We start from the raw sequence: 22,249 nt of genomic DNA, 5'->3' as shown, positions 1-22,249 counted from the left end.
AAGGGGGGTAGGTTTGGTTGATATCAACACTTCAGTCATCAACAATTGCACCATCAGAGAAATGGACATTGGAACAGTGAAGGACTGACTTGGTAGAATATGTACAGCAAGTAGTGGACATAGAGATAGAGATCAGAAAGCATAAGAATAAGTATGTCCTTGGCTTTCATGGAAGGTGCTTACAAATAAAATGTGTTATTGTTATTATTCAAATGGAGTTCCCAGTTCCAATCTGTGTTTCTTCCTGTGTACTTTAGTGTGATTTATTCCAACTCTGTTCAAAAGGTCGGCGTTAGAGAGCCCTCTGTTTGGCCTTGGACAAAGACAGAGTGGATGGATTGAGGAAGAATTGGCTCACTGATTCAGCTCCAAATCGAAGTACCCTTGTATATTTAGGATTAAAGGTCAAGGAAGCTGCCCACTCAGAATGAGCATTATTTTGTGCCGTCCACGAGACGCACTCCGGCGGCAGTTGTCAAGAGCAATATTTACTGCAACACTTTCGAAGCCTTGACATGGTTGGTCTTTCTGTGGGCTATTGTATCATTAAAGTGTTCACAAGGAGGTAAACACTGCATAATTAATACATGCCCCCACCACATTTTAAAATACAACTCAACACGTTTGAACCTTGCAACACTTTAATTTGTCTCCTGGTTTGCAACAATCTCTACTGTTTCTTTGTCAATAACAGCAACAGTCAAAGTGAATGCATAGAGTAACTCCAATGTGTGAGATCATTTATTACTCAGGCTCATGCAAATAATGCACTTAAACGACTGCAGAGGACATCCTTGTTTTTGTCTGTTTGTGCAAAGGATGTAATGTCATTGTGACGGTCTCAAGCCGTTGTGTGGGTTCCAAGGACCACCTAGCACAGACATTCTGCGAGCAGGTGTAGACTTCTTTATTTTTCAATAAGATAAAGTATCTTGCGGGTTTTTACCGGGAGACTCCCGGTATTCAGCGCCTCTCCCCATAACCTCCCGGCAGAATTTTTCTCCCGACAAACTCCCGGTATTCAGCCGGAGCTGGAGGCCACGCCCCCTCCAGCTCAATGCGGACCTGAGTGGGGACAGCCTGTTCTCACGTCCGCTTTCCCACAATATAAACAGCTTGCCTGCCCAATGACGTCATAACTGTAGAATGATCGAGGGCGAGTTCTTGGTTTCTTATGTGGGTTTATTGTTAGGCAGTTTCATTAACGTCCTCCCAGCGCGGTAACAACACACAACAACAGCAGTCACGTTTAGTCTACCGTAAAGCAGTTCGTCTGCCGTAAACAGCAATGTTGTGACACTCTTAAACAGGACAATACTGCCATCTACTGGATAGCCTCCAGAACACTGAAATTCAAGTATTTCTTTTATTTATATGTATAATAAAATAAATATATATATATATATATATATATAGCTAGAGATCACTGAAAGTCAAGTATTTCATACATGTATATATATATATATATATATATATATATATATATATATATATATATATATATATATATATATATATATATATATATATATATATATATGAAATACTTGAGTTGGTGAATTCTAGCTAAAATATATTCCCCTCTTAACCACGCCCCCAACCACGCCCCGCCCCCACCCCCCACGCCCCACCTCCCGGTATCGGAGGTCTCAAGGTTAGCAAGTATACACCTTGTCACCAGTTTGCATTTAGGCATGTGTTAAATTCCCCTCTGCAATGACACTTATAGCTTCACCATTACCTTTTTCAACAGCAATAACGACAACCACCAGATTGGTGTATTTTAATGTGGTAAAAACGCCAAAATACAACCTTGTTCAGAGGCCACCACAGTGTATATGTTTTAGGATTTTTTGCTGTTCTACTTTTGTGGCTGTGTGTAGAAGTGGCTGGTTGCATCAAATCTGCTCTTTTAATGTCTTTAATGTCCTTTGATGTTTCTCTCTTACATGCTTATGTGTGCTATGGCTATGAGGTTTTTCCCCCTTGGCCTCAGTCTGGACCCCCTCTACAGGGCTTAGACTGATTTTTTTTTTTTCTTCTCACCTTTTTTGTAAGGTGCGCCGGAAGTTGGCAGACCTGTCAGCGATCCTGTTCTGTCTCCCTGTAATGTTTGTCTGCTCTTGAATGGGATTGTCTTGAAAATCTTAATTTCCCTTTTGGGGATTATTAAAGTATTTATGTTTCTGATTGTGAGTGTGAATGTTATCTGTTTATCTGTGTTGGCCCTGCGATGAGGTGGCGACTTGTCCAGGGTGTACCCCGCCTTCCACCCGATTGTAGCTGAGATAGGCTCCAGCGCCCCCCGCGACCCCGAAGGGAATAAGCGGTAGAAAATGGATGGATGGATGTTTCTGATTGTTCAATTAAAAAAAATAATCTTGTGTAACCTATTTATATGGACTTACCTCTTTGTGATGTTAAGTTCCTGTAATAAGCTGCCATACAGTATATGCCTTGAGCTCTTATTTTGAAGGCGAAAAGAGCGAAAGTGGTGTGGCACTTTGTGGTGGAGTGAAGTTTTGGGAAGAACGGAATAAAGTGGTCCTCGGGTAAAACTGGAGCCTCCGTGTTTGTTATTTTATAGTTTTATACAGTATAGGCCACAGATTTAAACCTTCAGTTAACATTTGTCTCGAGTGTAATTCTCTGAAATATCCATGAGATGGCAGCAGCAACCATGAATTTACCATGAATTGATTAACGTGGACCCCGACTTAAACAAGTTGAAAAACGTATTCGGGTGTTACCATTAATGGTCAATTGTACGGAATATATGTACTGTATTGTGCAATCTACTAATACAAGTGTCAATCAATCAATCAAACATCTTCCAATGCAGAGATGCACAAGACGCCTCACGAAATGGTCGGATCACACGTCGAGCTGTCCGCCATAGTACGGCAGTCAATTCTCAAGACTCTTGGCGTGACAACTCCAGCAACAGTTCGTCGTATAACCTACGTAAATGTGATGTTTCTTTTTTAGTTTTTGACAATGAAATGTACTGCTCCAGAAACAGGTCAAATGGCAGTGTCACAATTTGATCAGAAACTATAAATCTACAATTCTGGACAGCAACGTTCATGAAACACGTCGCTGTCACAATGACTTGAACTAGTTGACAAGGCGGTCTTGACTCCCCTAAGATGGCGGCCGAGCTGACGTATAAACCAATGGGCGGCATTAAACAAAAAGGAAGAAGAAGAAGGGTAAGTGACGTACAGACGTGAACTAGGAAGTGAACACCGGGCGCATTGACTCCGCCGTTGCGTTTTATTTGACAAAAATAAATAAAAAAACGATATTTACATAAAATACTAACTTATTTGATAAGTTGAATGTAGTTTAGTGTTTCCGCCACAAACATTTACATGAATTACGCGATAGAGAGTAAGGCTAAGTTTAGCTCCGATGCTAGCATGTCGGCGAGCTACCCCACGCCGCTGTACGCTCACGCCGCGCGGGGAGACTTCCGAGATGTCTACGAGCCGTCAGAAGATTCGTTCTTGCTCATTGACTCGCTGGAGAAAGATGCGGAAAAGCTCCAGCGGATGAGGTGAGCCCTGCCTGCTCCACCCCGGCGTGGTTGTGTGTGTCCTAGCTAGCTGCTCATGAATGTCAATCACCTCAAGACTTTCCCCATTTCCCTCTAAAAATCTGAGATGTTCAATCAAAGTTCATATTATATATTTAGCAGATATTATAATGTAAGCTCCCAAACTTTTTAAGGCAAAGAAAGTACATTTAAAGTATTTCCACCCAAGTTTCTCAACAAAATATATGAGTTAAAGCAGGGGTGCCCAAGTGGAGGGGTAAGTTGAGTTGAGTTTCATCAATCAATCAATGTTTATTTACCGGTATACAGCCCTAAATCACAAGTGTCTCAAAGGGCTGCACAGAGCCCACATAAGGGCAAGGAAAAACTCACAACCCCAGTGGGATGTCAATATGAATGACTATGAGAGACCTTGGAGAGGACCGCATATGTGGGTGACCCCCCGCCCCCCTTTAGGGGAGACCGAAAGCAATGGATGTCGAGTGGGTCTGACATAATATTGTGAAAGTCCAGTCCATAGTGGATCTAACACAATAGTGAGAGTCCAGTCCATAGTGGGGCCAGCAGGAGACCATCCCGAGCGGAGACGGGACAGCAGCGCAGAGATGTCCCCAACCGATGCACAGGCTAGCGGTCCACCCTGGGTTCCGACTCTGGACAGCCAGCACTTCATCCATGGCCACCGGACCTGTGTAACTCCCCCTCCACAAGGGAGAGGGGGGCAGAGGAGAAAAGAAAAGAAACGACAGATCAACTGGTCTAAAAAGGGGGTCTATTTAAAGGCCAGAGTATACAATTGAGTTTTAAGATGGGTCTTAAATGCTTCTACTGAGGTAGCATCTCTAACTGGGCATTCCAGAGTACTGGAGCCTGAATAGAAAACGCTCTATAGCCCGCAGACTTTTTTTAGGCTCTGGGAATCACTAATAAGCCGGAGTTCTTTGAACGCAGATTTCTTGCCGGGACATATGGTACGATACAATCAGCAAGATAGGATGGAGCTAGACCGTGTAGTATTTTATACGTAAGTAGTAAAACCTTAAAGTCGCATCTTAAGTGCACAGGAAGCCAGTGCAGGTGAGCCAGTATAGGTATATATTTATATAAAGGTATATACAGTATAGGAGTAATATGATCAAACTTTCTTGTTCTTGTCAAAAGTCTTGCAGCCGCATTTTGTACCAACTGTAATCTTTTAAGGCTAGACATAGGGAGACCCGGAAATAATACGTTACAGTAATCGAGACGAGACGTAACGAACGCATGAATAATGATCTCAGCGTCGCTAGTGGACAAAATGGAACGGATTTGAGCGATATTACGGAGATGAAAGAAGGCTGTTTTAGTAACACTCTTAATGTGTGACTCAAATGAGAGTTGGGTCGAAAATAATACCCAGATTCTTTACCGAGTTGCCTTGTGTAATTGTTTGGTTGTCAAATGTTAAGGTGGTATTATTAAAAAATGTCGGTGTCTAGCAGGACCGATAATCAGCATTTCCGTTTTCTTAGCGTTGAGTTGCAAAAAGTTAGCGGATACACAATATATATCTCAATATTTTGCCTTAGCCTTGAATGAACTCTTGAAGCATTTAATCACAGCAGTATGATGATTCTATGTGTCTACATTAAAACATGCTTCTTCATACTGCATTAATATATGCTACTTTTCAAACTTTCATGCAGAGAAGGAAATCACAACAACAACAAAATCACTATTTTTTTCATACGGTGTTGATCTGGAAATGTTTGCCTCGGCATTTGGATGGTGTGGGCGTGTGGCACCGAACGGAGGTGTTGACATGCGGAGTAAGCACTCTTCACTCTCTAGCAGGTGACTTTTCAAATGATGCTACATATTAGCAATAATGCTACTTTTTATAGCAATACCCCACACTTGACAAATTACGGTTGTCTGTTCGACATATTCCCACTTGAAGCCAAACCACCGCCAGACGATGGACCCCCTGCTGTTTTTTGGGGGGATTAATTATTCCTTCATTTGTTACCAGATTCGCACCTTCTCTCTCTCTCTCGTATTGCCACTCGCGCGGCCGCGCTAGCATCACAGCTAACGTTACCCATGCTGCTACCTCTTTGCTGCGCCAGGGCGTATACGTATGTGACGTATGACGTGACAGTATGTGACATGTGTAAGAAGGTGCGCTTGCTGTCTGTGAGAAGGAGACACAGGAAAGAGCGAGGAGAGCCGGTAGTGTAATGCCAGCAGCTAAAAGCAACTGCGTGAGAACGTATACTCCAATATCACGATATAGTCATTTTCTATATCGCACAGAGACCAACCCGCGGTATATCGATATATCGCCCAGCCCTAATTTCCACCCAAGTTTCTCAACCAAATATATGAGTTAAAGCAGGGGTGTCCAAGTGGAGGGTTAAGTTGAGTTGAGTTTGAGTTTATTTGGAACATGCATGCATACAACATGATGCATCCCATTTTCCAGTTTTTGCAGTGTTTCCCACACATTCATTTATTTGTGGCGACCCGCCATGAAAGAATTACGTCCGCCACAAATTTAAAAAAAATAAAAAAACATTTATTTTTTTGTTTTTTTTGTCCTGTCCAGCTTCTCGGGCAAATCATATAGTTGATGTAGATGCCCATATAGGCTGTTCAGATTTACTTTACAAAAGAGAAGTGTAGGATACTTCTCTTGTTGCCTTATTTGTATTTGACCACTACTGTTTTCTGTTTATTTGTTACTGACTGTGGCAGGACACCTCTGCCTCTGTTTCACTTTATGTTGCTGGTAAATAATATGGTTGTAGTAGTAGGCTAAAGTTAAATTATTTAGTATGCCCTAATTAAAGGGGCAGAGCTTTAAGAGACATTTTAGCTTTTATATTTTATAAGATATATTTTTTGTAAGAACCACAATTAATAAATATATTTCAGTGAATAACTTATTGTTCAAATCTGTATATAAATATGTACATAAAGTGTTGTAATTATATTGTAAAATGGATGGATGGATGGACAGTTAAAACAAAACTGTTATTATTAATTAGTAAGTATACATTTTTTTAGCCTTTTTAGAGAAAATCATATCATTGTAGTAAATTATGCAAATCACTTGATGATGTCATGGTGACCACGCCCATAGCCACGCCCCCACCGCCACAGGTATCTTGGCGGTTTATGGGAAACACTGTTTTCTATTCAACATGTTCGAAAAGGAGTAGGAAGAAGCAGATCTTATTTAATCCTACCCCTTTTCCTTTACATAGCAGTTGCTAAAACTTTTGCTCACTTCCTGTTCTCAATTTATTCACAATATACAGAAAATTAGAATATTGTGATAAAGTCCTTTATTGTCTGTAATGCAACTAAAAACATGAAGATGTCATACATTCTGGATTCATTACACATCAACTAAAATATTGCAAGCCTTTTATTATTTTAATATTGCTGATTATGGCATACAGCAGGGGTGTCCAAACTTTTTCCACTGAGGGCCGCACACGGAAAAATTAAAGCATGTGGGGGCCATTTTGATATTTTTCATTTTCAAACCATAACAAAATATTTGGATTTTTTTATTTATTTTACCTTAAGGGATCCCAGGGACCATAAATGGTCTCAGTCATTAAAATTTTAAAAATAAGTCAAATTTGTATTATTATTTTTTATTTAACGCTTACAGTAAATCTCTATATTACTTTAAAAAAAAGGTTTTATGGCTTTTCTGTCAAAAACAACTTTGTTTTTTATAGTAAAGCTGAAATGTGCAGTATTTAGTAATTAAAGTCCTAAAAGATCAATAATGCAGGACACCATTGATTTTAATTATTTAATATTTTTGAGTCATCACAGTGAAGATTTGTTCATGTGTGTTTAAATGTTTGACCATTTCTTTGAGTGACGAGGACACCAAAGGCACCTGATGGTGATATTGACCTGCTGCTGTCTGCAGGCCGTGCGTCTGCGTGGAGGTCGGCAGCGGCTCCGGCGTGGTGTCTGCGTTTCTTGCATCCGTGTTAGGACCCTCATCTGTCTATTTGTAAGTTTACTACCATCTTCTTTCTCTTCTTCTTCCATGTTACAAGTTTGTCAAATGTGGTTGTAGTTGCACGGATGTGAATGGCACAGCGGCGCAGTGCAGCGCCAAGACCGCATCGTGCAACAACGTGTGCCTGCAGCCGGTCATCACAGACCTGGTCAGATCCAGCGTCAAACTTTTTATTCCCATCTTGAGGACTTTTTAATGCTCACTTAATATTTGCTCTCTGGTCCAGGTGGAGTGTTTCCTGCCCCGGTTAAGTGGACAAGTGGACGTGCTGCTCTTCAACCCCCCTTACGTGGTGACGTCATCCAGTGAGGTTGCTTTAACTCTCTGATGAAAAGCTCTAAAATGTGAGAAGTTGGTGACATGTTTTGGTCCTGTCAAGGTGGGCAGCACAGGCATAGAAGCCGCCTGGGCAGGTGGGAGGCGAGGCCGTGAGGTCATTGACAGGTTTCTACCAGCCGTGTCCCAGTTGCTGTCCAGTCAAGGACTCTTCTACTTGGTCACCATAGCAGAAAATGATCCAGGTGGGTTCATGTTGGATGTTGTCTCTTTAGGGTCACGGGGGAGCAATCAATCTGATTCAGACAAGTCACATCTATAGACAATTAACTTAAAGGGACCCACATTTCATTAAGATGTTCTATTTACCGTATTTTTCGGAGTATAAGTCGCACCGGCCGAAAATGCATAATAAAGAAGGAAAAAAACATATATAAGTCGCACTGGAGTATAAGTCGCATTTTTTGGGGAAATTTATTTGATAAAAGCCAACACCAAGAATAGACATTTGAAAGGCAATTTAAAATAAATAAAGAATAGTGAACAACAGGCTGAATAAGTGTACGTTATATGAGGCATAAATAACCAACTGAGAACGTGCCTGGTATGTTATGTATGTAAAAATATTATGGTAAGAGTCATTCAAATAACTATAACATATAGAACATGCTATACGTTTACCAAACAATCTGTCACTCCTAATCGCTAAATCCCATGAAATCTTATACGTCTAGTCTCTTACGTGAATGAGCTAAATAATATTATTTGATATTTTACGGTAATGTGTTAATAATTTCACACATAAGTCGCTCCTGAGTATAAGTCGCAGCCCCCGGCCAAACTATGAAAAAAACTGCGACTTATAGTCCGAAAAATGCGGTATGTTTCTTTTTGTCACTAAAGATGAATATTGGAATCATTAGTTTTGGTGTAATCTGTAGATAATTAACTACTTAACCCTCCTATTGACCTCGATTTTTGCCTACACCATCGTTCCTCAGGGGTCACATAGACCCCAGAGATGTAAAGCTCTATAAGTTGTTGTGTGTGGGAGTAAGACACATGATCCAATTGACTTTTTTGTGCTCCCAAGTCTTCTGAACACAGAGAAGTCAACTCTGAGTCGATCTGACCATCATACACTGAATTATTGTTGTTTGAATACCGTTTGGTGTCAAATTTGACCGTTTTTTATTGATTTTTTGGCACACTACGCCCCCCCCCCCAGATAACCTCCCAGTGGTAAACCACTTATTTGTGCTCCTAGGTCCCCTGAACACAAAGAAACAAATTGTGAGTCAATCCAACCATCTTAGACCGAGTTATCGCAGTTTGAATACTGTTAGGCGGCCATCATTGAATGTGACCGAATTGTATTAATTGTATGGTGTTGTTGTTGTTGTTGTTTTTTGCCATTTAGATTGCACTTAGTCAGGCTTCTACCCTAAGACCAGCTATAGCTCTTAGGGTCATGGAAGCACGCAAACCCCCTGACCACGATAAGGTGGCAATCCTCCAGGGGGAAGTTTTTTATAACTTTTTTTTTTTTTCTTTTTTTTTTTCTTTTTTTTTTTTTTCAACAACAACAAATATCTGACCGTTGGCCATTTGGAGTGTCCATTTGAAAATAACAATATTCGTCTCACTCTCCAAGAAAGGGTCAAGCACAAACCCTCTGACCAGGATAAGGTGGCAATCCTCAATGGGGGAAGTTTTTTTATTACTCTTTATATTTTGTATTTTTTTTTTTTTTGTTTTTTTTTTTTTCAACAACAACAAATATCTGACCATTGGCCGGCCATTTGGAGTGTCCATATTTGAAGAAAAAAATAACAAGACAGTAGGCTATTTACCAAAAATATTGTCTTATTTCAAAAAAACTAAAATACTGTAAAAGTCTGCCACTCCTATTTTTTCACAGACTGCAAAAAGTAGCCTAGAGTCTACCTCTCTCAAGAAATGTAAAACAAATGAAAAATGGCAATATTCATCCCCCACTCTCCAAGAAAGGGTAAAGCACTACTGGGCACATGATCCACAACGGATGTGCTCCTTGCAGATGTATTTGCCACATCCCCCACATGTATTAGTTGTCTTGTTATCGTTCCTAATGGAACAGATCTGGCACCTGCCTCGTTTTTGCCCTCTGGCCACTGGAGGATTGGAGGTGTGTGCCTCCCTCTGAACATCCTCCACTATCACCACAGCAGCCGCTGAGGCTCTTGGTAGGACAACTCTTCGTGCAATTTGGGGTTGCACCAGCGCGTACCCCAGCTGTTCCAGGAACAGCCTCCTCCGGTACAGCTTTTCGCTGTTCCAGCCTTCACTGATCTCCCTCCAAAGCACAAAAGCGTTGTAGGCACTCACATCGATGATGTTGAAGAATACAACAAGGGGCCATCGTGCAGTCATGCGTCGGCAGCTGTACGTGCCTGTGACTTTATCCAGGTTGTCAACACCACCCTTTGTGGCATTGTAGTCCAACACCATTTGTGGCTTCTTGTCCTCCCTGGTGCTGAGCTGGGCATCCTTGTGCATCGTACTCATGAGCACAACGTTCTTCCCTTTCTTGGGGCAATACGAAACAGCTGTGGCGTTCTCAGTGAAGGCAAACACTGAGGATGTAGCCTGTCTGTTCTTGATTGCAACAAGCTCAGAGGGAAGCTCTGGCTTGTTCTTGCGGACTGTCCCCAGCATGGTGACTTTCCGCTTTGCGAGTTCTTCACCAAGGGCATAGGAGGTGAAGAAGTTGTCGCACGTTATATTGTGCCCCTCCAGTCCCTCAGCCATGTCCAGGACAACCCTCATGCCCTGATTTTTTTCAGGTGCTTCCCCAGGGGCTTTGCCGGTGTAGACCTGCATATTCCAGGCATAGCTCGACTGGGCATCACATGCTGCCCATATTTTAATGCCGTATTTGGCTGGTTTACTCGGGATGTACTGTCTAAATGGACAGCGGCCACGAAACGCCACCAGACATTCATCCACAGTCACATGGGGGCCTGGGTTGTAAAGCAATGGCAGTTGCTGAACCCACTTGTCCCATACATCCCGGATAGCTGCCAGCTTGTCATGTTCTCTCCGGCCCTGTCTTTTCTCTCTGTCATCGAACCGTAGGACACGAGACATAATATGGAATTTCTTCAGAGACATGGTGGCTGGGAAGATGGCCCTTCCAGTCTCTTTATTCCACAGGCTTTCTGCTGCCTCGCCTTTGGACTTGTACACGCCCCCCAAAATGAGCAACCCGATGTATGCCTGCAAGTCAATTGCATCGATCGGCTTCCAACTGTCCCCAAACACACGACTCCCCTCTAAATTGGTCATCAAGAGTACATGGTTCTCAATTGATGGTGTCATGAGGAGCTCAAATGCAGATTTTATGTCTTGGACACGGCTAATCGCATATCGGGTTGGGCCTGGAACCATTTTGATGACATTACCAGCGCTAAGTCTACCCTGCCGTTGACGTGGGGCAGGGGACCACGACAACTTTCCATTTTTGGACAGGAAAATGTCTGCTGGTGTTCCAGTGTTGACAGGAACTTCAGCATCAAGGGTCTCATCCTCATCAGAGGACGATGCCCCATAATCAGGGTCTTCCACAACATTGTCTTCGATTTCAGACACATTTTCCTCTATGTCTACCTCTTCACTAAAAACCTGATCCAAAACCTCCTGGACAGAGAACGTCTTGTGGTTTGGCATCATCAAACTCAAAACAAGAGAGAGAGAGAGAGAGAGTATATCACAAACAGCAGCAGAGAAATGGTTTAGAAGGCAAACTCGAAACAAGAGAGAGAGAGAGAGTATATCACAAACAGCAGCAGAGAAATGGTTTAGAAGGCAAACTCGAAACAAGAGAGAGAGAGAGAGTATATCACAAACAGCAGCAGAGAAATGGTTTAGAAGGCAAACTCGAAACAAGAGAGAGAGAGAGAGAGAGTATATCACAAACAGCAGCAGAGACAGCAGCAGAGAAATGGTTTAGAAGGCTGCTATGCGAGTGCTTTTATATGTTTGCTCCTCCCCCCTCCCCTCCTCCTGTTCTCACACGGCGCGGGAACGGAATGTTTGAACTGTTCCGACATCCCGCCATTCCGACAGAGTATAAATTATAAATTTATTTTCAAGACCATTTATCTCAGTGGTTTCTGCATCAATTACTAATAAAGATCTACTCACTGCTTTTTTCTGTGTTCAGGGGACTTAGGAGCACAAATAAATGGTTTCCTACTGGGATGTTCGAGGTAGAAAAACGCTAAAATGGCCACCAAACGCTACTCAAACCACACTAGTTCAGCATGTAATAGTCAGATAAACTCACAGTGATTGTTCCATTTCATTTCTTGTGTGACACTTATATGGAAAACTGAGTTTATATGTATTTGTACGTTCAGAAATTACGAAAATCACTTTTGGTCACATTCAAGACCAAGCCTAACAGTATTCAAACTGCAATAACTCGGTCTATGATGGTTGGATTGACTCACTATTTGTTTCTTTGTGTTCAGGGGACTTAGGAGCACACATAAGTAATTTCCCACTGGGGGGTATTTGGTGGGGGGGGGGTGCAATGTGCCGAAATATCTATGGAAAACTGTCAAAATGGCTGCCAAACGATGTTAAACCAACAATAATTCAGTGTATGATGGTCAGATCAACTCACAATTGAATTCTCTGTGTTCAGATCACTTGGGAGCACAAAAAAGTCAATTGGATCATGTGTCTCACTCTAACACACAAAGACTTATAGTGCTTTCCAATCCTGGGGTCTATATGACCCCTGAGGAACGATGGCGTGGTCAAAATGTGTACAGAGAAATGAGAAACAATCATGCAGTTGATTTTATATTTTTCTGTGTCTCCCTGATGGATTAGGAAAAGTCATGAAATATTAGGAAGAAAAACTAATGACAACCATCTTTTTAGAGACTCTCAAAATGCCTTGGGGTCACATTTCCACTGCACCTTCTTGGTGTGACGTCTAGAGATGGGATTTGTGACTCATTGAAAGGAGCCGTTCCTTTAAAAGACTGGCTCGTTATTACAGTCCTTTTTTTATTGTCTGCTGTAACTGTTTTAGAATTTTTCATATTTTAACAAATATTTTGTCCAGAAAAAAAATTAAGGTCTTTAAAGGCCTACTGAAACCCACTACTACCGACCACGCAGTCTGATAGTTTATATATCAATGATGAAATCTTAACATTGCAACACATGCCAATACGGCCGGGTTAACTTATAAAGTGCAATTTTAAATTTCCCGCTAAACTTCCGGTTGAAAACGTCTATGTATGATGACGTATGCGCGTGATGTCAATCGTTGAAACGGAAGTATTCGGTCCCATTGAATCCAATACAAAAAGCTCTGTTTTCATCTCAAAATTCCACAGTATTCTGGACATCTGTGTTGGTGAAACTTTTGCAATTTGTTTAATGAACAATGAAGACTGCAAAGAAGAAAGTTGTAGGTGTGATCGGTGTATTAGCGGCGGACTACAGCAACACAACCAGGAGGACTTTGAGATGGATAGCAGACGCGCTAGCCGCTGACCTCACCTTGACTTCCTCCGTCTCCGGGCCGCCGACCGCATCTATGATCGGGTGAAGTCTTTCGTCGCTCCGTTGATCGCTGGAACGCAGGTGAGCACGGGTGTTGATGAGCAGATGAGGGCTGGCTGGCATAGGTGGATAGCTAATGTTTTTGGCACAGCTCTGTGAGGTCCCGTTGCTAAGTTAGCTTCAATGGCGTCGTTAGCAACAGCATTGTTAAGCTTCGACAGCCTGGAAAGCATTAACCGTGTATTTACATGTCCATGGTTTAATAGTATTGTTGATTTTCTGTCTATCCTTCCAGTCAGGGGTTTATTTATTTTGTTTCTATCTGCATTTAAGCACGATGCTATCACGTTAGCTCCGTAGCTAAAGAGCTTCACCGATGTATTGTCGTGGAGATAAAAGTCACTGTGAATGTCCATTTCGCGTTCTCGACTCTCATTTTCAAGAGGATATAGTATCCGAGGTGGTTTAAAATACAAATCCGTGATCCACAATAGAAAAAGGAGAGAGTGTGGAATCCAATGAACCCTTGTACCTAAGTTACGGTCAGAGCGAAAAAAGATACGTCCTGCACTGCACGCTAGTCCTTCACTCGCACGTTCCTCATCCACAAATCTTTCATCTTCGCTCAAATTAATGGGGTAATCGTCGCTTTCTCGGTCCGAATCTCTCTCGCTGCATTGAAAATAATAGGGAATTGTGAGCAGCCCTTCCTCCTGTGACGTCACGCTACTTCCGGTAGGGGCAAGCCTTTTTTTTATCAGAGACCAAAAGTTGCAAACTTTATCGTCGTCGTTCTCTACTAAATCCTTTCAGCAAAAATATGGCAATATCGCGAAATGATCAAGTATGACACATAGAATGGATCTGCTATCCCCGTTTAAATAAAAAAAATGTAATTTCAGTAGGCCTTTAAGTATTTATTTGAATAGTCAAATAACTTGCGATTCCAAAGAAGGGCTTCCCGCTGAGAGAGAGATTCAAATCTTTTATGCCTTCAAAAAAGAGAGCAGAGAATGGGCGAAATGGAGGAGGAATGAGCAAAACACATCCTATCTAATTTGTGCTACTAGCAAAAACAGGAGTGTTTCAAAGAAACATTGGACAAGGCGGTTATTAACGTTAATCATAAAAGAAACCTATTTGGAGAGTAACATTTGACTGAAAACATCATTTAGTGATCAACCGACATCACAGCAGTCTTTGTCCTATTCACAGAAGTTTGGGTTTGGTGACATCCCGAAAGGCTGTAAAAATGGCCATAAAAGTCTCTTATCTTAGGACAGAATCAGACCAATGTAGTGAAGACAAAGCCAAACTCTTGGGCTCAAATTGTGGTTTTTGACACGATATTACTGAAATATTAATTTTGCCATTACATAACCGTAACAAAAACATTAGAAAAAAAATAGTAATTTTCTGCCTTACAAACCAGGCCAAAGCCAAGTCTTTGTCATCTGTCATATCAACAGCAGCCGCTCACTCTCTCACTCTCTCACCAGCACCAACACACACACACTTAGCTACTGATGCGTTTATGGCCACACAAAAAGTCAGACAACTCCAACACCACACAAAGTGTAAATGCCAGGTCGTTACACTATGGCTCCCCAATCAGGTGGGTGCCTATTCTACGGTCATTTATTAGGAATGTTAATTTATGGATATTATTCATGTTTGATTGATTGATTGAGACTTTTATTAGTAGGTTGCACAGTGAAGTACATATTCCGTACAATTGACCACTAAATGGTAACACCCGAATAAGTTTTTCAACTTGTTTAAGTCGGGGTCCACTTAAATTGATTCATGATAAATGTAATGTTACTAGATTACAGAAAGGCTCATAAAAATACATATTTTACACAGAGAAAAGTACAGAATTGTACTCTCTATCCCATGTTTACATTTCATTGTGCAACATGTGAATGTTTTAAGGGGAACTATCGTATTTTTCGGAGTATAAGTCGCACCGGCCGAAAATGCATAATAAAGAAGGAAAAAACATATATAAGTCGCATTTTTGGGGGAAATTTATTTGATAAAATCCAACACCAAGAATAGACATTTGAAAGGCAATTTAAAATAAATAAAGAATAGTGAACAACAGGCTGAATAAGTGTACGTTATATGAGGCATAAATAACCAACTGAGAACGTGCCTGGTATGTTAACGTTAAGAGTCATTCAAATAACTATAACATATAGGACATGCTTTTAGCCCGCGATTTAGTTTTCTTCATTTCAGTAAGAGTAGCCTCCGCTTTTCGCCAGTCCCTTACAAGTTTCTCGCTGACTCCAAACTTTCTTTCTGCTGCTGGATTGCCGTTCTCTGCTGCATATTTCACTACTTCCTGCTTGTAACCTGCAGTATATGATTTCCTTTTCGGTGCCATTTTTGTTCAGTCCTTCTCAGTTTTTATAAGTTACCTCCAATGTTGAAATGATCAATTTTCATAGGTACGGAAGTAGTAGCATGTAGCATCTTTTTTTTTAACAATGCACTTCTGCCATGACCCGCCCCCGCCAAATTTTTATTGGTTGATGTGTGTGTGTGTGACGATTGCTGATATACGCCTAGTCTCTTATGGGAATGAGATAAATAATATTATTTAATATTTTACGGTAATGTGTTAATAATTTCACACATAAGTCGCTCCTGAGTATAAATCGCACCCCCGGTCAAACTATGAAAAAAACTGCGATTTATAATCCGAAAAATACGGTAAATGTGATCCCTGAAAGGGGTACAAATACTTTCTAAAATTAGACCCCCACCCAATACATGAAAAACAAGAAAATAATGTCATGGAAATGTCTGCTGTCATTTGAATAACGCTATAATAAGACAATTAACTTGTCGGGTTTGGGACAGGTGTGCTCCTCTGAATGCTCAAGGAGTTTTGGGGTTTGCTCACGCATGAAAAATGAGAGGGAATGTTGCTGGTAGCCGACATAAGACAATATGTGGATCGGAATAATTTACATTTACACAAATATTACTGTATTGGTGAGAATTATTTTGAAATAGTGGCAATAATTGTAAGTAAATAATTCTTAAGGTAGTCCCATATCCCCATTCTTTGACAGTGGTATCACTATTTTCCATATTCTCTAAAGAACTTTGTAGCAATTTAATGATCAATATAAAAATACACAAAACAAATAAGAATACAATGTATAGAAAAGTGTAAATAACATTTGAATAAAATCAGGACATAATAAAAATGTTAATACAAAATTGTTCTATCCTACCTTGTGTGTGTGTGTACGTTTGACCTACATCCGAACAAGGAACCATTAAAGTGAATCCAAATAAAAATGTAACTAAGATAAAAATAAACAAAATCACTTAAAAATAGAAATCATTTTAAAAAGTAAACATTTTTTAGTGTAGTTTACAGTCGGTGTACATTGTATCTACATGAGCATTAAAAACTGCTCCCAAACACAAATTGGTTCCCTTGAAAAAAAAAACATTAATTCGTTCGTGAACGTTACATCTCTTGTGTAGACATCTACCCAACTGAAACCCATTTCCTCGCATAGACCGCGTGAATAGAAGAATATACATCTATTATTTTGATCACTTAATTGCATGATTTTGTCACCCTGGTCCATTATACTTCAAAACTGATATGGTTGACATTACGAGCCAAAGAGAAATCCAAAATAATCGGCATTTCTTACTCTATAGACACCATAGCTCATGCTCTTTCAGCATTTCATCAATCATCTTGAGGAAAACATCAGTAGAAGAGGACATAAAATACAATACTAGTTACCTTCTTTTCCACTCATTTTTCTCGAGGGTGCTCCTGATTTTCAAGATCGGATTTAGCTTGACTCTTTAAAAAATTTCCATCCAAACTCAAACCAAAACCTTTCTTCTTCAAAGTTTGATCCACTAAAAGTAATAAATAATTGCTACAATTACATTCTTGCTTGGTCTGTCCCATTTTGATAGGAGAGGTCCATACTTTCCCTGTATTGCCATCATTTGGAAACGTATGCAGGCTGACCCCTGCTTTAGTTGTATTGCTACAACCGGCAAACATATTCCTTCAAATTCTACGCAAAACTATCATGATTCAGGATGAAGATGCTACTAAAACACATACTACGCAATATGAAATCATCTATCTTAGCGAGGTCATCTAATTTCACATCACTTGTTCCTTCTCATCCTAGAGGAGATCATCCAGCTACTGCGCGGATACGGTCTGCACGGATACCTACACCTGTCAACCAGAGCTGGAAACGAGAGACTTGCAGTCCTGCGCTTCCATAAGCGCCAACAAACCTGAACTTGAAATGCTTTTGTAAGTCTACCCTTAAAGTCTTGTTTTTAAAATATAACAAACTTTGTTTATACCTCCTGTCTAATTCATCAACAGGGAGCACAAACCTGAGGGTGAAAATATGAAAAATCAGTGAGTAAAAATACTTTAAGATCCTAATAACAAAGAGGTACAGTTTAATCTTGATTTAAGGGAGGCTGCAAAAATGATCATGTATTCCATCTGCATGGACACTTTTTGACAGTGGAGTGAAATGGAAATAACACAATCCATGTTGACAAATCATTGACTGTAGGCAAGAAATTGCATTCACACTTGGCTGCACAGAAAAAAAATAGTAACAATTTTCCTGCTGAGGATTCACACATACTGTACTGTATATAGTAGGGGTGTAACGGTACGTGTATTTGTATTGAACCGTTTCGGTATGGGGGTTCGGTTCGGTTCAGAGGTGTACCGAACAAGTTTCCACACGAACATATTAAGTAGCCGCCTAAGCTATAGTCTTAACAAGCTGCTCCGCTTCCTTCTACCTGTCTGTCAGTCCTCTACACAGCACTCAGCATTGTCCCACCCACACAACCATCTGATTGGTTACAAACAGAGCGGTAACAGCCAATCAGCAGTGCATATTCAGAGCGCATAGCAGGTAAGCATCAGGCAGCGGACTCTCCCCAAATTATAATAAACACCTCCCAGTCAACTACTAGTATCATCACTATGAGCCCGTTGACTTTCTAGAAATATAAAAGGCAGCTCCGTTCGCTCGCAGTCCTGGCTTGAGATGAAGGCTAATTCGCTTTTAGCGCAACGTTAGTTCATTTTGCGGTGTGTGTTTGTGTGTTACGGACAGCAAAGCCCTGTCTGTCTGTTATTTCACTTTACCTTTGTCTGTGTTGATTGAGCTGTGTTGAAGCAGCAAAAAAGGACATTATGTTAAATGAAGAGTTTCTGTCTCTGATAGTTGATATAATAATGTAACTGCATCATTAAGCCTACATGAACTCCATGGTGTTCAGGGATGAATAGTCTCTCCTTTTGCTATTGTACCATTTTTTCAGCTATAGTTACATTAATCATTAGTAATGGAGCAGCCTAGTTTTGAATGGCAGGGTCCCTGCTATCACATGTTGATAAAAAATATAACATTTTTTTTTTTTTTTTTAACATTTACATAATACAAATCAACTACCGTAATTAATTAAGCATGATGAGTTGACTTGAAACTGTTTAATGTTGCACTTTTTATATGTAGAAGAAAAGTTTTGTGATTTTATTTAATCTGAGCAACAATTTGAGGCAGCTTAATGTTGATTAATGTGGGCAGAATTATTATAGTGCTCCCAATGTTAAAAGGATAAAGCCATTGTTTACAAATTTGGTAAATAAATAACCAAAATATTTATATTTTGTTGTTTTCTTACTGTACCGAAAATGAACTGAACCGTGACCTCTAAACCGAGGTACGTACTTTTTGTGTACCGTTACACCCCTAGTATATAGGCTTATACAGTATATGTGCATACAACAAGTAAAAGTAAACCATTTAGAAAGAATAGCATTTTTTGTTCTGTGCAGCTCTAATTCACACAAGTACATTTAAACACAAACATTTGGAGTAGATACAGAAATGTTAGTTTACTGTGCATAATATGTATTCATCCAGGTAAAATGTAACATGCATGCACATTAGGAATGTTTTGTAACAGTGTCACACCACACATTTTACTCAGCTGTAGTCATGCAAAGTATTAATGTGACCTCCAGATGACACGTCCATCCTCACTAAGATGGACAGCTCCGCTGGAGACCAGCTCCATGGCCGCAGGGAAGGCCCTGTGCTCGGCCTCTTTGATTCGGGCCGACAGACTTTCTTCGGTGTCGCCGCTCACCACTGGCACCGCCTCCTGCACGATGATGGCCCCTGCGTCCACCTCCTCCTGATAGACAGAACAAGCCCGTTCAGCTGGGTTGCATACGCGTGTCGGTGACAATATGGCTGACTTACCGCAACAAAGTGGACCGTGCAGCCACTAACCCGCACCCCGGCCTGGAGAGCCTGCTTTTGGGCGTTCACACCCTTGAAGGAAGGCAGCAAGGAGGGATGGATGTTCAAGAGCTTACCTAAAATGAGATCATGTTAAAAATAAAATGTGATTCATAGTGACACTCATACCTCAACTCACTGTTCCATTTCTTAACAAAACCCCCCGTGAGGATCCGCATGAATCCAGCCAGACACACAAGCTCCACCCCAAATTCTTCGAGGACGCGGTCGATGGTGCCGTCAAACTCCGCTCGGCTTCCGTAGAGTTTGTGGTCCACCACCTGGATCCATGTGCAAGAAAAATCAAACTCCACACTTTCTCAAGTTTCCCCACAGAAATGTTCATAATTGGCCATGACGCATTTGCAAAGAGTGAGTAAAAAAATATAAGCACAACTAAGTTAGCAAACTTCTGTTGCTTGTTTTCTTTTATGTCGTATGTTGGAGGTGCCTGGCAGGGCCTTTAGATGAAGGAGGGGCCCACAGCTGTACCTGGAGCTTGTTAGTAGGGCTGCGAATCTTTGGGTGTTCCACGATTCCATTCAATATCGATTCTTGGGTCACGATTAGATTATAAATCGATTTTTTTCAATTCAAAACAATTATCTATTCATTCAATACATAGATTTCAGCAGGATCTACCCCAGTCTGCTGACATGCAAGCAGAGTAGTAGATTTTTGTAAAAAGCTTTTATAATTGTAAAGGACAATGTTTTATCAACTGTTTGCAATAATGTAAATTTGTTTTAACTATTAAATGAACCAAAAATATGACTTATTTTATCTTTGTGAAAATATTGGACACAGTGTGTTGTCAAGCTTATGAGATGCGATGCAAGTGTAAGCCACTGTGACACTATTGTTCATTGTTATTTTTTTTATAAATGTCTAATGATAATGTCAAATGAGGGATTTTTAATCACTGCTATGTTGAAATTGTTACTAATATTGATAATATTAATTTTTGTTTCACTACTTTTGGATTGTTCTGTGTCATGTTTGTCTCCTCTCAATTGTTTATTGCAGTTCTGAGTGTTGCTGGGTCGGGTTTGGTTTTGGAATTGTATTGTTTTGTTGGATTGATAAATCATCTCAAAGGTTATAGGGAGGTTAATATATGAGCAAATAGATAATTATCTATCAAATCGCGAGCTCCTATTCGATTTTCAATCAGGATTCAGAAAATCACATCCCACCGATACATGCCTACTGTACCTAACTGACTACATCAGGCGAGAGATAGACACGGGCAAGTACTGTGGAATGGTTATGCTGGACCTTCAAAAGGCATTCGACACAGTTAACCACTCAATACTGTTAAACAAGTTGAGGGCAATCGGTTTTGACGGCGCAGCCACAAACTGGATGAAATCTTACCTTGAGGATAGAGAACAGGTGGTCCAGGTGAACGGATCACTGTCCTCTCCCCTCAAGGTGAGCTGGGGTGTCCCACAGGGGAGCATTCTGGGACCATTGTTATTCTTGATTTAGATTAACGACATGAAACCAGCATGAAACAGCAATTTGTTCCTGTCCGCGGACGATTCTGCGATCCTGGCCTCAGACAGGTTGAAAGTGCACTCAGCACCAAACTACGTAATCTCTGTCTCTGGCTTTCCGATAACAAACTGTCACTACACCTGGGTAAAACAGAGTCCATCCTATTTGAGTCCAAGCACAACCTAGGTTTACGATTAAAGCAGGTGATACCATAATCACCAGCAAAGACAAGGTCATTTACCTAGGTTGTATATTGGACAACACTCTCTCGGGTGAAAAAATGGCATTAAAAACAATCACCAAGATCAATAATAAAACACATTTTTGGGCAGGATTTCTGCGTTTATCAACAGGGATACACTTAAGACCCTCATACAATGTCATTTTGTCTACGCCTGCACCTCATGGTTCACCAGTCTCACCGAGCCACTAAAAACCAAACTGCAAACTTCCCAAAACAAGCTCAACCTCTCATACAGGACTCGCCTAACTCAAGCCCACTTTACCAAATTGGGATGGCTTAGAGTTGAGGAAAGAGTACACCAAATCGCAACGTGCCTGGTATTCAAAATACTCAGAGAAACTGTCCCCAAGTACCTGTCCAACTATTTCACCGGAGTAAGTGATGCTCACAGGTACTACACGAGAGGGAGTTCCTCAGACCTCGTCCCCCCAAATTCAAGACTCTCATGGGAAAAAAATGCATTCTACTATTTTGCCACCACACAGTGGAATGCACTACCAACAGACCTTAAAATTCAAACTTCTCTACTAAATTTTAAAACTGCCATAAAATCATGGCTCAGCTCAACCTCTACCTGATCTGAACCAAAATTGATCCCCAGCAACTCTTCGAAGCATCAAACAGGTTTATATGTGGTTATAGTGTATATATATATAGCGGGGTTTGGCGGTAGCGGGGGTGTATATTGTAGCGTCCCGGAAGAGTTAGTGCTGCAAGGGGTTCTGGGTATT

The 22,249-nt window shown here is 40.8% G+C and overlaps 2 protein-coding genes across 2 annotated transcripts in view; one reads left to right on the top strand and one right to left on the bottom strand.

Annotated features, from left to right (window-relative positions):
• The first annotated feature begins 3,221 nt into the window (after positions 1-3,221).
• n6amt1 (N-6 adenine-specific DNA methyltransferase 1) lies at positions 3,222-20,702 on the top strand. Its single transcript, XM_062061824.1, has 8 exons — positions 3,222-3,559; positions 7,494-7,580; positions 7,647-7,737; positions 7,816-7,899; positions 7,969-8,110; positions 17,618-17,748; positions 17,824-17,859; positions 19,495-20,702. The coding sequence occupies exons 1-6, from the start codon at positions 3,375-3,377 to the stop codon at positions 17,731-17,733; spliced, it is 705 nt and encodes a 234-aa protein (XP_061917808.1). The 5' UTR covers positions 3,222-3,374; the 3' UTR covers positions 17,734-17,748; positions 17,824-17,859; positions 19,495-20,702.
• gart (phosphoribosylglycinamide formyltransferase) overlaps positions 17,864-22,249 on the bottom strand; it is a 27,670-nt gene continuing 23,284 nt past the window's right edge. The window contains exons 19-21 of the mRNA XM_062061840.1: positions 19,914-20,055; positions 19,736-19,851; positions 17,864-19,667 (exon numbers count right to left, since the gene is read on the bottom strand). Coding sequence (XP_061917824.1) covers positions 19,479-19,667; positions 19,736-19,851; positions 19,914-20,055 — 447 coding nt within the window. The 3' untranslated portion in view covers positions 17,864-19,478. The remainder of the gene's footprint in view (positions 19,668-19,735; positions 19,852-19,913; positions 20,056-22,249) is intronic.

This window comes from Entelurus aequoreus, linkage group LG01, assembly GCF_033978785.1.
Source record: "Entelurus aequoreus isolate RoL-2023_Sb linkage group LG01, RoL_Eaeq_v1.1, whole genome shotgun sequence".
Lineage (NCBI taxonomy): Eukaryota > Metazoa > Chordata > Actinopteri > Syngnathiformes > Syngnathidae > Entelurus > Entelurus aequoreus.
This window is presented reverse-complemented; position numbering and strand designations above follow the sequence as displayed.

What these genes read in the sequence shown, in the direction of transcription:
- n6amt1 (XM_062061824.1), top strand. Translation starts at nt 3,375, where the DNA reads ATGAATTACGCGATAGAGAGTAAGGCTAAGTTTAGCTCCGATGCTAGC. An exon ending in TGGTGACGTCATCCAGTGAG is followed by an intron (nt 7,900 to 7,968) that starts GTTGCTTTAACT and finishes GGTCCTGTCAAG; the next exon opens with GTGGGCAGCACAGGCATAGA. An exon ending in CATAGCAGAAAATGATCCAG is followed by an intron (nt 8,111 to 17,617) that starts GTGGGTTCATGT and finishes TTCTCATCCTAG; the next exon opens with AGGAGATCATCCAGCTACTG.